This window comes from Ochlerotatus camptorhynchus, unplaced genomic scaffold (genome assembly GCF_037179485.1).
Source record: "Ochlerotatus camptorhynchus isolate MF236.1 unplaced genomic scaffold, CSIRO-AGI_Acam_v1.1 ptg000434l, whole genome shotgun sequence".
Classification (NCBI taxonomy): domain Eukaryota; kingdom Metazoa; phylum Arthropoda; class Insecta; order Diptera; family Culicidae; genus Ochlerotatus; species Ochlerotatus camptorhynchus.
Window position 1 is genome coordinate 8,890,274 of NW_027040920.1, and position 14,362 is coordinate 8,904,635.

Sequence of the window (14,362 nt, forward strand, 5' to 3'; positions counted from 1 at the left end):
GTCTGACATCAATTTTCGGCATCTGCACATGGTCCCCGTTCCGAAAATACCCATATTGTAGGGTGTATTCACTTTTTCTGAACCCGATTGGCGCCATCTTCGATTCCAAAATGGCGTTGAACATCGATTTTTGGCATCTACGCGTCGTATCCGTTCCAGAAATACCTATATGGTAGGGTATATAATACTTTCTTTTCTGAACCCATATTGAAGGCTATATGATACTTTTTTGAACCTGATGGCCACCAAATTGGATTCCAAAATGGCATCGAACATCGATTTTCGGCATCGACGCTTCGTCCAATTTCCGAAAATAACCATATTGTAGGGAATTTTACTCTTTCTCTGAACCCGGTCGCCATCTTGGATTTCAAGACAATGTCAAAAATCGATTTCCAGTCTCTAGATGTCACCCCAACTCCCAAAATACCTATATTGATGGGTAATTGACAGTATTTCACACTTTTTCTGAAGCAAAAACTGCCATCTTGTATTTCATAATGGCGTCGAACATCGATTTCCGACCTCTAGATGTCACCGCGATTCCAAAAATACCCATATTGATGGGTATTTGAAAGTATTTTACACTTTTGCTGAAATCAAAACCACCATCTTGGATTTTAAAATGGCATCGGATGTCGGTTTCTGTCCTCTAGACGTCACTCGGATCTCGAAAATATTCATATTGATGGGTATTTGACAGTATTTCCCAGGTTTTCTGAAACCAGAAGTCGCCATATTGGATTTTAAGATGGATTCTGACATCAATTTTCGGCATCTACGTGTCGTCCTCGTTCCGAAAATACCCGTACCCAACCATCATCCGGATTCCAAAAATACCCCATTGGTGGAACTTTGACAGTATTTCCGTATTTTTCATGAACTGGAAGCTTCCATCTTGGATTTCAAATTGTCTCTAGTCGTCACCCAAATTCCAAAAATACCCATATTGATAGGTATTTGACAGTATTTCCTATTTTTTTTATTAAACTGGAAGCCGCAATCATTGATTTCAAAATAGCGTCGGATATCGAATTGCAGCCTCTAGTTATCACCCCGATTTCGAAAATACCCATATTGATGGAAATTTTTCTACAGCCAGAAGCCACCATATTGAATTTCAAAATGGCGTCGAATATCGATTTCCTATCTCAAGACGTCACTCCGGTTCCAAAAGTACCCATATTGATGGGGGTATGTTCCAGTATTTCCATATTTTCTTAAACTTGAAGCCGCCATCTTTGATTTCAAAATGGCGTCAGATATCGATTTCCTATCTCAAGACGTCACCCCGATTAAAAAAAATACCCAAAATGATGCCCGCATAAATGCGAACCATTACCTGACCTTACCAAAAATGGTTAAAAATTGTTTATAATCCCTGCTAAACTTTAACTGAAATGGTTATGGAACTTTGTGTGATAAAGGTTTAACCTTATGTATTATGGTTCTTTGGAAGTGCACCTTACAAATAATGGGTTGTTAAGAACCATTACCATTCCAATTTTTTGTTTCCTCCATACATTTTCGGAAAAGGAATTATATTAGAACCTTTTTACTTATGTTTGAGAACTTTAATGGTAATGGTTATGGTAGTCAGTAAGGTCCATGGATGGTTTTGTAACATCGATAAACTTTATGTGGAATATTTCGTGAATTGGTTGCCTGTAAATTAAGGCTTACCGATTCGCGATACATTCCACGTAAAGTTGACCGATAGTTATGCACGAGTACGGATTTCCGGACAAACTGACGCGATTGGTCAAGGCGACGATGGATCGAGTGATGTGCGTTGTTCGAGTATCGGGGACACTCTCGAGTCCCTTTGAATCTCGAAGGGGGCTACGGCAGGGTGATGGACTTTCGTGTCTGCTGTTCAACATCGCGTTAGAAGGTGTGATCAGAAGAGCTGGGATAGACACGAGTGGCACGATATTCAGGAAGTCCATCCAGCTCCTTGGCTTCGCCGATGACATTGACATTATGGCACGGAACTTTGAGATGATGGCGGAAACTTACATCAGACTGAAGGCTGAAGCTAGACGGATTGGACTTTCCATCAACGCATCAAAGACAAAATACATGAAAGGAAGAGGTTCTAGGGAAGACAATGTTAGCCTCCCACCCCGAGTTCAGATTGACGGTGACGGAATCGAGGTGGTCGATGAGTTCGTGTATTTGGGCTCACTGGTGACCGCCGAAAATGATACCAGCAGAGAAATTCAAAGACGTATTATGGCAGGGAATCGTGCCTACTTTGGACTCCAGAGGACGCTCCGGTCGAATAAAATTCGCCGCCGCACGAAGTTAACTGTCTACAAGACGCTGATTAGACCGGTGGTCCTCTACGACCACGAGACCTGGACTATGCTCGTGGAGGACCAACGCGCCCTTGGTGTTTTCGAACGGAAGGTGAACGTGGAGGAGGCGAATGAACCACGAATTGCACCAGCTGCTGGGAGAACCATCCATCGTCCACATTGCAAAAATTGGGCGACTACGGTGGGCTGGACACGTCGTAAGAATGCCGCACGACGAACCAGTGAAAATGGTTCTAGAAAGTGACCCAACAGGAACAAGAAGAAGAGGCGCGCAGCGGGCAAGGTGAATCGACCAAGTAGAAGGTGCGAGGCTGGCGAACTGTGGCCATGGATCGAGTAGAGTGGAGACGACTTCTTCGGACAGCAGAGGACAACAAGGCCTTAGTCTGATTGGTAAGGTAAGTATAGTTCTCTTTCCGAAAATGTATGGAGAAAACAAGAATTTGAAATGGCAATGGTTCTTAACAACCCATTATTTGTAAGGTTCACTTCCAAAAAACCATAATACATAAGGTTAAAACTTTATCACACAAACGTTCATGTAAAGTGCCATAAGCATTTCAGTTAAAGTTTAGCAAGGATTATAAACAATCTCAACCATTTTCGGTAAGGTCAAGTTATGGTTCGCGTTTGTGCGGGTGTCTATTTGACCGTATTCCCCAAGGGGTAGGTCACTCCGCACACCAGTCTTGAGTCATGTTTTTTGACAGTGTGCCTCAATTGTGCCGCAGATGTGCCAATGGTGCTGGTCATGTTTGTGTGCCAATGGCTGCGATTGTTTGTAAAATATCTATCAGCGTAACCCGGTATTTCTGACACCTTGATTGTTTTGGTTAGAAATCGCGAAGATCAATCGGATTGAGGATGACGCGTATTGGTGGATGTGCGAAATGTTGGTGTTTTGTGTTCATAGGATAATAAAAGTTCTGTGTTTTAGGGTTTTATAATGCCCTCAAAGGCAGACCAGAAAACTAGCCTTTCGTGATGTGAAAAGCAACGGTCTATCAGCGGCCGGTAAGAGTTGGAACCGGTGGGGAAATTGTTGGAGACCGGCTATAGTTTGTCTTGTGTGAGTTGTTCTCTTGAGACTACTCTAGAACCTACATTAGATACATAAGTGATCTTCTGATCTGAGTTCCTCAGTCAGTCAAACAGCACGTAATGTTGTGAACAACCTCAATGACAGTTGTTCAGCAGTGCTCTCAATGTATTTACAATAATCCAATGCCTACAAGATTGTGCCGATGGATGTGCTCAAGCTGTGCCGAATCTAATTTCGGCACAATGTGCTGAGTAACTTACCCCTTGGTATTTTCTTATTTTTCTTAAACCAGAAGCCGACACCTTTGATTTCAAAATGGCGTCGGATATTGATTTCGCTTTTTTCAAATGTATTAAAATTTAAGGTATTTTTTTTTTAATATTTGAATTTTAACACTTTTTTAGGATTTTTCCTCCACATTACTAAACAAAATTTCGAAGGAAGACTTAACTTCTCTCAAAAGCTTTGTCTCAGACGACCTTTCGATCAGAAATGACGTGTTTGTGCTACAATTTATTGAGAAAAAAAATAATTACAATATCCAACATGGCCTAATTTTTACAAAAATGTGAATGATTGCCCACAGCAAACAATTATGCAAAGTTTCATGCAAATCGGAGCAGGACGAGTCAAAATAATAATTATTTATTTTCGAGCAATTTAACCTGGAACTTGGTTCGATTTCGCTTTATTATTTAGCCATAGCCATGAAATCTTGCTTTTATCAACTGTCATGAGGATCACAAAGATATTTGACTTACTTGACGTGTATTTATCTTAAGTGGACCCTACACGATTGCTTTTATTGACAATAATCGTATTGTCAATACATTCAATATTGACGTCAATACATCGGTATGGACAATATTTCTGTATTCACATCATCAATATTATTGTCAATAATTCCCCTTCGCGTCAATACGTGTGGGGTTGGCTGTAAGAGGGGGAGACATACAAAAATGTATTGACGATTGTCTACGCAGGAGGACCCCCGTCTGAAACCTCTCAAAAACTGGCAACGTAAAGTCTGGAACGCGCAAAAATTGATCAACTTCAAATTGGTGTATTTATGTTTAAGAAAACATAAAAAAGAAACCGGTCCCGAAAGCTGTATACGAATCTGCTCACAAATTTCTACTGTGTCGTCATGGACGACGAAACTTATGTGAACGCGGATTTGAAGCAGCTTCCGGGACAGGAGTTTTATACCGCATCAGGAAAAGCGGTATTGAACTACCAAATGAAAAATAAGAAGATTTTTGTGATATGAATTTTGACTGAAAGAAACGATTTTTTTGTCGACCAATTTTTGCGCGTTCCAGTCTTTAGTTCATGAACAGGCTCCTAGCGCAATCTTAAAAAAGCGCGGTTGAAAACAAGCAGGCCGCGGCAAATCAAAAGTGACTTGTTTTCAACCGGCAGCTCACTATAGTGTTCGTGAGATCCCGGGGGAGAAGTCTTTAACCGTTCGCACAAGTCAGTGTGAAATTTTGCACACTATACACGTTTCGAACGATGGCAATGTCCCACATCAATCAATGATGGTTCATGTTACAACTGGATTTACTGACAAATTTACTGGTCGAGCACCTATCAGCAATAAAAGTGCCACACGATTGGTTGTTTTATTCGTGACATGACGTCAACACTCAATGCGTGGTGGATGGAATGTATTCCACTTTTTAATTAAAAATAGGATGCTTCACGTTCAAGTGTTTGCTAGTTTACTTACGTTCTTTGTCGTTAATCTTCATTTTATCCAGCCGCGAGTCGTCCTTATCGTTGTAGATGATTACCCCGGCGGCACCGTGGATGTATGCATGCTTAACTTTCTCCTCAAAGTTGCAGTTGCCCCGCTTGATAAGGGCGATCCACGAGATTCCTCCGGCGGGCAGCGGTTGCCCTCCGGTCCCGTTCCAATCCTTGGTACACCCGGTGTGATCTTCCGGCTTGTCCGATTTGGTCACATGAACCAGCAGACCGGTTCGATTCAGGACCCGCCCTTCTCCGTACTTGCCGATGACTTCACCTTCGTGAATTTCCAGCCCATTGCTGTCGGTGTAGGAGTAGTTCAGGTAGGCAAGGGTATAGCTATCGAATGCCATTCGGTCCTCGGCGGGAAGGGCAAAGGACGACACACCGTTCGAAAACTCGGTCGGTTGGGAGAATGACGCTAGGTCATGGTTCGGAGAGGAATTGGCTGCCACTAGGGAGGCACCCAACAGCAGCGATAGAAAGTTGTTCATGTTCACCTGATGGCTTAGTGCCGACATTTTTCTGCTCATCTTCTTCTTCGTCTTCTTCTTCTTCTTCTTCTTCTTCTTTGTTTTCTTCCGTACACTACCGTTAGCTTGAGAACGTCGTTTGGGAACTAAAAGCTACGCTGGATGTCACACACGTCGTAAGCGTGTCTTCTTCAGCAGCACAACAACGAGAACATGTCGACCTTGGTCGATGTGTGATTTGACCCGATGCTACCACGTCACTGTGATACTACGCAGAAAACAAAACAAGAATGCGACCACTACACTCGATTGGTACCGTCGTTGTAATCACAGAGCAGAAAGTGCTGCTCCATCAGGTCGTCGTGATGTCAGGTTGAGGGGGATTGATAAGCACTCTCGCTTTCTCTACCCTCGCCTGCCGCTTGATAAGCGCAAAGCTCACTCTCACACACAGGACACCGCGATTGATAAGCGAATTTTTTCTTTCGCGAACTGCACGGGCTAATTGAAACCTGGGGACGATCAACATTTATCACTGACTCGCGAAACACTGAACGCTCGTACAGGAACAAAAAAAAAACCACGGAAAAGAATGTTTTTCTTCAACTTCTGCCTTTCTTAAAATAACCGCCCACACAATCAGCAGACGTGTGTGTACTAGACTAGTTAGACTATGGGGACGCGCGCGCGTTTGTTTGCTACTTTTTAAGGGACTTTTTCACACGACCATAAAGGAGGCGAGGGGACGTCTTCTTCGCGTCAATTCCGCTGACAACAACAACCACTGCACGCGGCGGTTGGAGCTCTTCGAAATTCTACGACAAACAACTAACTGGGGACTGTGGATGGAGGTCGTGTGTCGTCGAAAAGGGCTAATTGAATGCGAATACACACTCTCTACGTTTTTCTACCTCGCACCACCAAACTCCACTCCCTGTCCACTTTCTGGGAATTGTTGGGGCAGGGCTAAAAGCTAGTGGCGAGTATTATCAACTGGGCTGTTGTTGTTGTTATTATAAACACCACGATTCGGTGATGACCCTTCCCTTCACTTCACGCAGCTGCTGCTACTGCCGCTGCTGAACTTGAATGGGGCTTCCGAAATGCTGATTCTAGCTATTCAGCGCTTCCAAGCGGCCACGGACGGCGATGTTGGGTGATGATGTAACTCGCTTGACTCGATCTGGAAAAATACGGCAAATAAAGAGGAAAGTACGGAACGGTTAGTTAAATACGTCATCATTCTGCGCCGTCGGGTGTGTGAACGGCACCCATAGGCTGGTTCGGGTTGGGGAATTGTTTGGAATATGGTGATTACAGAATAAATTATTTAATGAGTTCAGAATCGGAGCGAGTCATGGGTGTGTTTTTGATTCCCATATCAAGGTAAAATTAATTAATCCTCAGTAAAAACACTGAGGCGCACGACTGCATGGAGCAGAATGAGATGTCAAGTCTTTTGTGTTAAGGGTGTCCCACATCAAATTGCATCACGGAAAAAAACGATGTAGAAAATTACCTATTTCACGGAGAGAAATCCCCTTATACCTTTTGGCAAATTTCCATTGCCGATTATTCATAAAATGTATAAATTAACTAATAAGCAGACGCATTGCAAAAAGTTAATGAAGATCATATGTCAAATGAAATGTATAAATGGTCACACATACAGTTTATGCGTTCTTATAGGACGTATGTGGGTTGTCTTATGAAATGTATAAGGCTGGTATTTTGGCAAAAATGTATAAGTGAAATACACGAATAAAATAATTAATTTTCGTTTCGTGTTGACCGATCCTTTTCAAATTTTCAGACAATAAAATATAACCCATTTGTAAGCTCTTGGCCAAGGGGTGAGACAGATTTACTCTGAGTTGCTTTTTTTGCAGCGAGTAACTCGCGAGTAACTCAATATTGTCTCTGTCTACTACGTTTACTCTTTTTAAACATAGGTATACGTCTCATATTAGACGTTAGTTTTGTTTGTAAATAAAGTAATCCCAAGTGTATCCTGAGCCTTTCAAATAACTGGAATATTAAGGTTCTACAAAGGGTAAGTAATTTTGTGTTCTTCTTCTTTTTTAAATATCATAAAATCATCATCATTAGTTTACACATACATTCATTTATTATGAATACGAAAATTTAAAACTTGTATTTCGTGGGTAAAACACGAAAATTTCCTAAGTAAAACACATTCACTGTATTTAATTACTTGTGTTCTTCGAAGTATAGCACAATTAAACGCAATCGAATACACGAAACTCAAAACAACTGCTTCACAAAACTCTTGGTGAACAAAATTCATCACAAAGAAAACCATTTCTACTTTACTGCTTTGCTAGCAATCGTGAAAGTATCATTGAAACAGCGGTGCCAGATGTTATGCCTCTAGCAATGAATTTAAGTTTATTAAAACAATTAATTGCGAAGTCTGCCTTATTAACATAGATGAGTGGATGTATTTAATGGTGGATAAATATCAAAAACTGATTAAATAAAACATAAATGACAATTTTAAACATTTTACCGGTCCAATTAAAAAAGTCACAGAATATTGAATTCAACACTAAAAGGGTTGATGGCAGCAGTGCACGTAGCCTGTTATACACTTTCCCGCTCAGAGGTGTAAACAAACTTGCATACAGCGCAGTCTGGCAGTGCTTATGTTTTGTCTGCTACATTCTTATCCACTAGATAGTGTGACATCACATTTGCTGTTGTATTGAAATGAAGGAAGAAAAGAGATGGTTAAGTTTTCCTCACCATACCAGTTGATATTTATGAAAAATGGGCAGTTTTGGCGTGGGGACATGCACTTCCAATGAATTTTACCAATACATTTAGAAAATGATGATCGAAGAATATTTCAAAAAGAAGAAGTAAACAAAATAATGACCCTTTGTAGAACCTTAAGGAAGAACCTGTGCCGGTGCTTGCTTACTAACAATAACAACCTACACTTCCAACGAGCTTTAAGGGTTGTTCTTCCTTCTCAGCAACCAGGCCCAGTCGTCACTCCGAAAGGATCATCTCTGATCACAAAAGCTCTCAAATATTCTTCTAAAAATCTGGAATTCCACCTATAATGCAGCGATCCCATCATCTTCGATTTCTCCAGTCGTAACAGCAGGCCCATTGGAAAAGCCATTACCAGTCAATGTGGTAATAACTAACTCCGATCCTCTTTCGACTAACATTCCCGTTGGCACCATGGCAAACATTTAGTAGTAAGCAATATTTCAACCATGGCCCCTCCAACGGCACCCACTGCCACAGTTTTCGGTATAGAAAATATCTCCCCGGTGGGGCAACAACCGATTAACACCCAATTCCAGCTCCGAAGACAACGCTACAAACCATTAACCCGTGGAATGTTCAGCCAGAGCGTCAGTCCAGCCGCTGCCACAGCCGAACCCGAAGAGGAGGATGACTTTGAAGTAAATAGCTGCTGTTTCCGATGAGTGCGATCCTCGTTTGAACTTCAAACCCATTAACGATCTACCGGACGAAACCGAAGTGAAAACCCGTCAGGAAGACAAACTGACAGATTATCTTCGTCGACTTTCTTTTCATATCCTAGAGACTTCCTCTAGAGACGGCTGCTGCAAAATCTCGGTGTTGAGATTTTGTGTATTTGGTTAGGCAGATCGGGGTTTTCTACCACATCAACCAGATAAGCATTCGAACGTCGTAAGTGTAAGGTTGCAACAGGTTCCTTTCACGTTCACGGTTGGTGAGGGTCGAACGAAAGTTATTAACCCTTCGTCTGTGCCAACAAAAACTTACGTTGTCTGTACCTTGGGGTCAATTTGACCCCAAATTCAAATTGTCATATCTCAGCGAAGGTTCAACGGAATATGGAAATTTCAAATATTTTGTAAGGTAAATTTAGTGGAATTTCTGTTTAGATTATCAAAATTCATTTTAGAGGGCGGATCTACTATAGGGAGGGGTCATTGTAAAAATATTCCCATGAAGTGGCATATTTTAATGTTAGAGGTGTTTATATCACAAGATCTCAACCAAATAGGATGTTGCTTCTTTCTGTAAAGTTGTTCAAAAATACAAGGTCTTCAAAACTATGAATAGTGTATGACAGAACTCACTCCCTAGATGGCACTAAAATGAAAATGCTCAAGTTGCGCCATCGTAAATACACATTATATAACGTTATCAACAGATCCTGCTCATATGGATGGTTCCCGTCTTCAGCAAAGTTGTTCAGATGGACAAGACCTATCTGCAAGAAAAGAGTTTAGTTCAGAATTCACTCACCAGGCACTACTAGAGTGACATTCATTTTGAACTGATTGCCTTAACTTAACTTTTGGACTAGATAGAAGGTTTCCGTCTTACGAAAAGTTGTTCATATGAACTAGAACTATGCTAAGACAAAGAGTTTAGTTCAGAATTCAGTCACCAGGCAGCACACTCATTTGAATTGTTTGCCCTGACTTAACGTCTTGATTAGATAGAAGGTTCCCGTCTTAGGCAAAGTTGTTCACATTCAAATTAGATAAGGTCTGAAACAAAAGGCAGCTTTCTGACGTTAGGCAAAAATTTTGTACACGGCGAATGAGAACGACCCAAATTTGAGTTTAGTTCACTCATAATCGCCAAAAGTGCAGGAACTCAGCGATGAGCGATGAAATATTTCAATGGACGCGGAAATCGATGATAACTTTGATGGTGACTTCTCTGATTTTGATGTAACGGATGAAGGAAGTATTAACCATGACGAGGAAATGTCTTCCGATGACGAAGAAGATGCAGACGTTACGGAACCGGATGTAGGTAACATGTTTGTGGGAAAAAAAAAGATCGTTTGTGGAGTGTTATTCCAAAAACACAACCTCCCACTGATGTGATAACACGTGATAAACGAGGATTATCCGTAAGTGCAAGAAGAGATGTGTTGAATGCGGTTGATGCCTTTAAACTGTTCAATGATGACAATATAGCAAAAATCGTCGTCTGTGAAATTACTTTCCTGTTAGTGTTTTTTTTTTTCAAAAATAATCCTGGTGGATCTTATAGAAAAGCGAAAGCTACTGATTCTAAGATATTTATGCATTTTTGGGATTGCTAATTTATGCTGAAGCATGTAAATTATGGGATGAGGAATTACCAGATTTGTGGAAGAATGATAATCGCCCTATATTCAGAGCAACTATGTCATTGATGCGATTCCAACAATTGCTACGGTTCTTAAGGTTTGATGATTTGCGTTCAAGAAAAGTCAGACTAGCCGAAGACAAACTAGCTGCATTGCGAAAAATATGGGATGTGTTCCAGGAAAATCTAAGAGCGATGTATAAACCATCACAAAACATCACTATTGATGAACAATTGGTACCCACCAGAGGTCGATGTTCGTTTTGCTAATATATGCCTGCCAAGCCTGCTAAGTACGGCATTAAGATATTTTGGTGTTGCTACGCTGATAATAGCTATCCATTGAAAGGAGAAATATACGTTGGTCGACAACCACAAGAGGCTCGAGCTCAAAATTATTCGCTAAATCTCGTTCAACGTTCATCTGAAAAAAAAAAAAATTGCTGAATACGGAAACCTTCTATTTAGTCCATGTGTTAGGTTAGGAAAACAGTTTAAAATTAATATCACACTGGTGCAACTTGGTAAGTGTTTTCTGAACTAAACTCTAATTCTGAAGATAGGTCCAGTTCATCTGAACAACTTTGCCGAAGACGGGAACCTAAGTTAGGGCAAACGATGAAAAAGTAATGCCACACTAGCGCCACCTGGTGAGTTAACTTTGATCTGAATTATTTACCATAGGATAGGTCTTGTCCATATGAACAACTTTGCCGAAGACGGGAACATTCTATCTTGTCTAAACGTTAAGTTAGGGCAAACAATATAAAATGAATGTCACACTAGCGCTGCCTGGTGAGTGCATTTTGAACTAAACTTTTTACCTTAGGAGAGATCTTTTCTATCTGAATAACTTTACCCAAGACGGAAATTTTCTATCTAGGCCGTGTGTTAAGCTAAGGCAAACAATTCATAATTGATTTCACACTAGCGCTGCCTGGTGAGTGAATTCTGAACTAAACTCTAGTTCTGAAGATAGGTGTTGTCCATCAGAACAACTTTACCCAAAACGGAAACCTTCTATCTAGTCCGTATGTTAAGTTAAGGCAATCAATGCCAATGAGTGTCACTCTAGCGGTGCCTAGTGAGTGAATTCTGAACTAAACTCTTTTCCTTAAGAAAGGTCTTGCCCATCTGGACAACTTTGCTGAAGAATGGAACCATCTGTATGTGCAGGATCTGTAGATAACGTTATAGAATGTTTATTTACGATGGCGCAACTTGATCATTTTTATTTTAGCGCCATCTAGTGAATGAATTCTGTCATACGCTATCCATAGTTTTGAAGACCTTGTATTTTTGAACATCTTTACAGAAAGAAGACAACATCCTATATGGTTGGGATCTCGTGATACAAACATTTCTAACATCAAAATATGCCATTTCATGGGTATATTTTTGTAATGACCCCTCCCCCGAGATATACACCCCTAAAACAAATCTTATAATTGTAACGGGAAGCCCACTACATTACCTATGCAAAAAGTGTAAAATTTAAGAAATCCATTGAAAATCCGTTAAGATACGGCAATTTTAATTTGGGGTCAAATTGACCCCAAGGTACAGACAACGTAAGTATTTCAATAAATGTTTTCCAACAAATATTTTTTCAAGTTTTTTTAAGTAAATTTTATCGAGTATTATAGAGCTCCGGTGGATGCACCTAGTCGTGAAAGAATTAGAAAAATCCATTGACAAATAAAAAAGTTACAGCCTATCAAAGTGGCCTGGGGTCAAATTGACCCCAAGATACAGACAAAGGGTTAAATTGAGATGATCTAAGTGTCTCCGAGTTCCGCTTTTCGTGTTGTTTTGTTTGACAGCAGCTTTTCGGCTTCGCCTAAAAAGTGCACCTTCAAATGTTGCTGTGATGCGAAAAGTGAGAAAGCAAGCTCACTGAGCAATGTGAGTTACTCGAGGTGCCTCAAAAGCAACTCTGAAATTGCTCATGATTGGGAGCTGTCTTGCCCCTTGGGTTTGAACAAAATATGGAATGTTTTCATCAAAGATAGCTTCTAAATGTATTCACCTTGTCATACGATCCGTACGATTTGATAAAGAGTTAAACAATTTTGAGATATAATTAAATAGGAGAAATGGCTCTAATGTTGGCCTATGAACCTTAGATTGGGCCGATCGCTAAAATTCTGTTATTCTTCAATTGTATCTAGATGAACGCGTCATTGGGACGGTACTAAAGGATATTTTTGGTCGCTATTTAAAATTTAGTCGATTGCTAAATGGGCCCAAATTAGGGACACATAGGCCGACATTACATACATTTCTCCTATCTAACAATGCTTCTTGATTCTAAATTCGTTTTACGAGTTTTAATACCGTCCTAACGCATTGAAACGCCATTAGATCTTCTTCGTTATACTGATGATGGTAGAAAAAGTGGATTCGCTAGGAGCGCTTCTTTTGTTTTGAGAACAATGAGTGTAAATATTCTTACAATGCGCTGTAATAGGGTTCATGTTGTGGCTTATGAACTAACGAATCGGAGCAAACGTATTATTGATTTGTGCACGGTGAAATCATTGCTATTATTGATGATTTCTGCTATGAGTAAGAGACGGTATGGGAAAAGTGTATTTTTCTGTTTGGCCCCATATACGGCTAGCTAGTTAACCTAATTAATTATATCTTAACTCATGCGTATGATTAAAAAACTGTGAACGGCAAAGTTTAAGGAAATTAATTGGGCTTTTTGTTAAAAAATATTTTCGAGATTGATACCTGATACCTGTTGGGCGACGACTCGTTGAATTCAAATCTGCGCCGAACGAAGTAACCGTCTCCATTGGTCTCGGTTCTGAGTCAATCGCTTGCAGTCGCCTTGGACGTTCAAGGACCTAATGTCCTCCTCAACTGCACAAAGCCAACGCGTGCGTGGCCTACCCCGAAGCCGACGTCCTCTTCCGGGTTCCCTGCTCAATATTGACTTCGCTTGACGCTCTTCCGGCATTCGTGCCACATGCCCAACCCACTGTAGCCTGCCGTGTTTTATAAGCTTCACAATATCCATGCCGTTATATACTTGGTACAACTCGTGATACATGCGCCGCCGCCAGATGCCATTTTCCAGTTTACCGCCGAGTATTGTTCGCAGCATTTTACGCTCGAAGACACCGAATGCTCTCCGATTGCCCTCTTTCAATGCCCACGATTCGTGGCCATACAGGGCTACCAGCAGAATCAACGTCTTGTACAGCGCGAGTTTCGTTGTCGTACGCAAGCTGCGGGACTTCAGCTGGCTACGCAACCCGTAGAAAGCCCTGTTCGCGGCTGCAATACGCCTTTTCACCTCGCGGGTAACATCATTATCGCACGTCACTAAAGTACCAAGATAAACAAATCCGTCCACAACTTCAAATTTTTCGCCATCTAGCACCACTTCACTACCAACATCACTATTGCTCCCACGCTTTCTACCGGCGACCATGTACTTCGTTTTGGTAGAATTGATCGTGAGACCAATCCTCGCTGTCTCCCTCTTAAAAGGCGCGAACACCTCTTCCACTGCTCTACGGTCGATTCCGATGATGTCGATGTCGTCCGCAAAACCAAGGAGCATGTGCGACTTTGTGATGATGGTACCGTTCCTCTGCACACCAGCTCTCCTAATCCCTCCTTCGAGGGCGATGTTGAATAGC

At 41.2% G+C, this 14,362-nt stretch overlaps 1 protein-coding gene across 2 annotated transcripts in view; it reads right to left on the reverse strand.

Moving 5' to 3' along the window:
* The window catches only part of gol (goliath), a 281,563-nt gene that overhangs the window by 151,276 nt on the left and 115,925 nt on the right, over positions 1 to 14,362 (reverse strand). For both annotated transcript variants that reach the window (XM_065234620.1, XM_065234621.1), the window contains exon 2: positions 5,096 to 6,771. In XM_065234620.1, coding sequence (XP_065090692.1) covers positions 5,096 to 5,648 — 553 coding nt within the window. In that variant the 5' untranslated portion in view covers positions 5,649 to 6,771. The remainder of the gene's footprint in view (positions 1 to 5,095; positions 6,772 to 14,362) is intronic.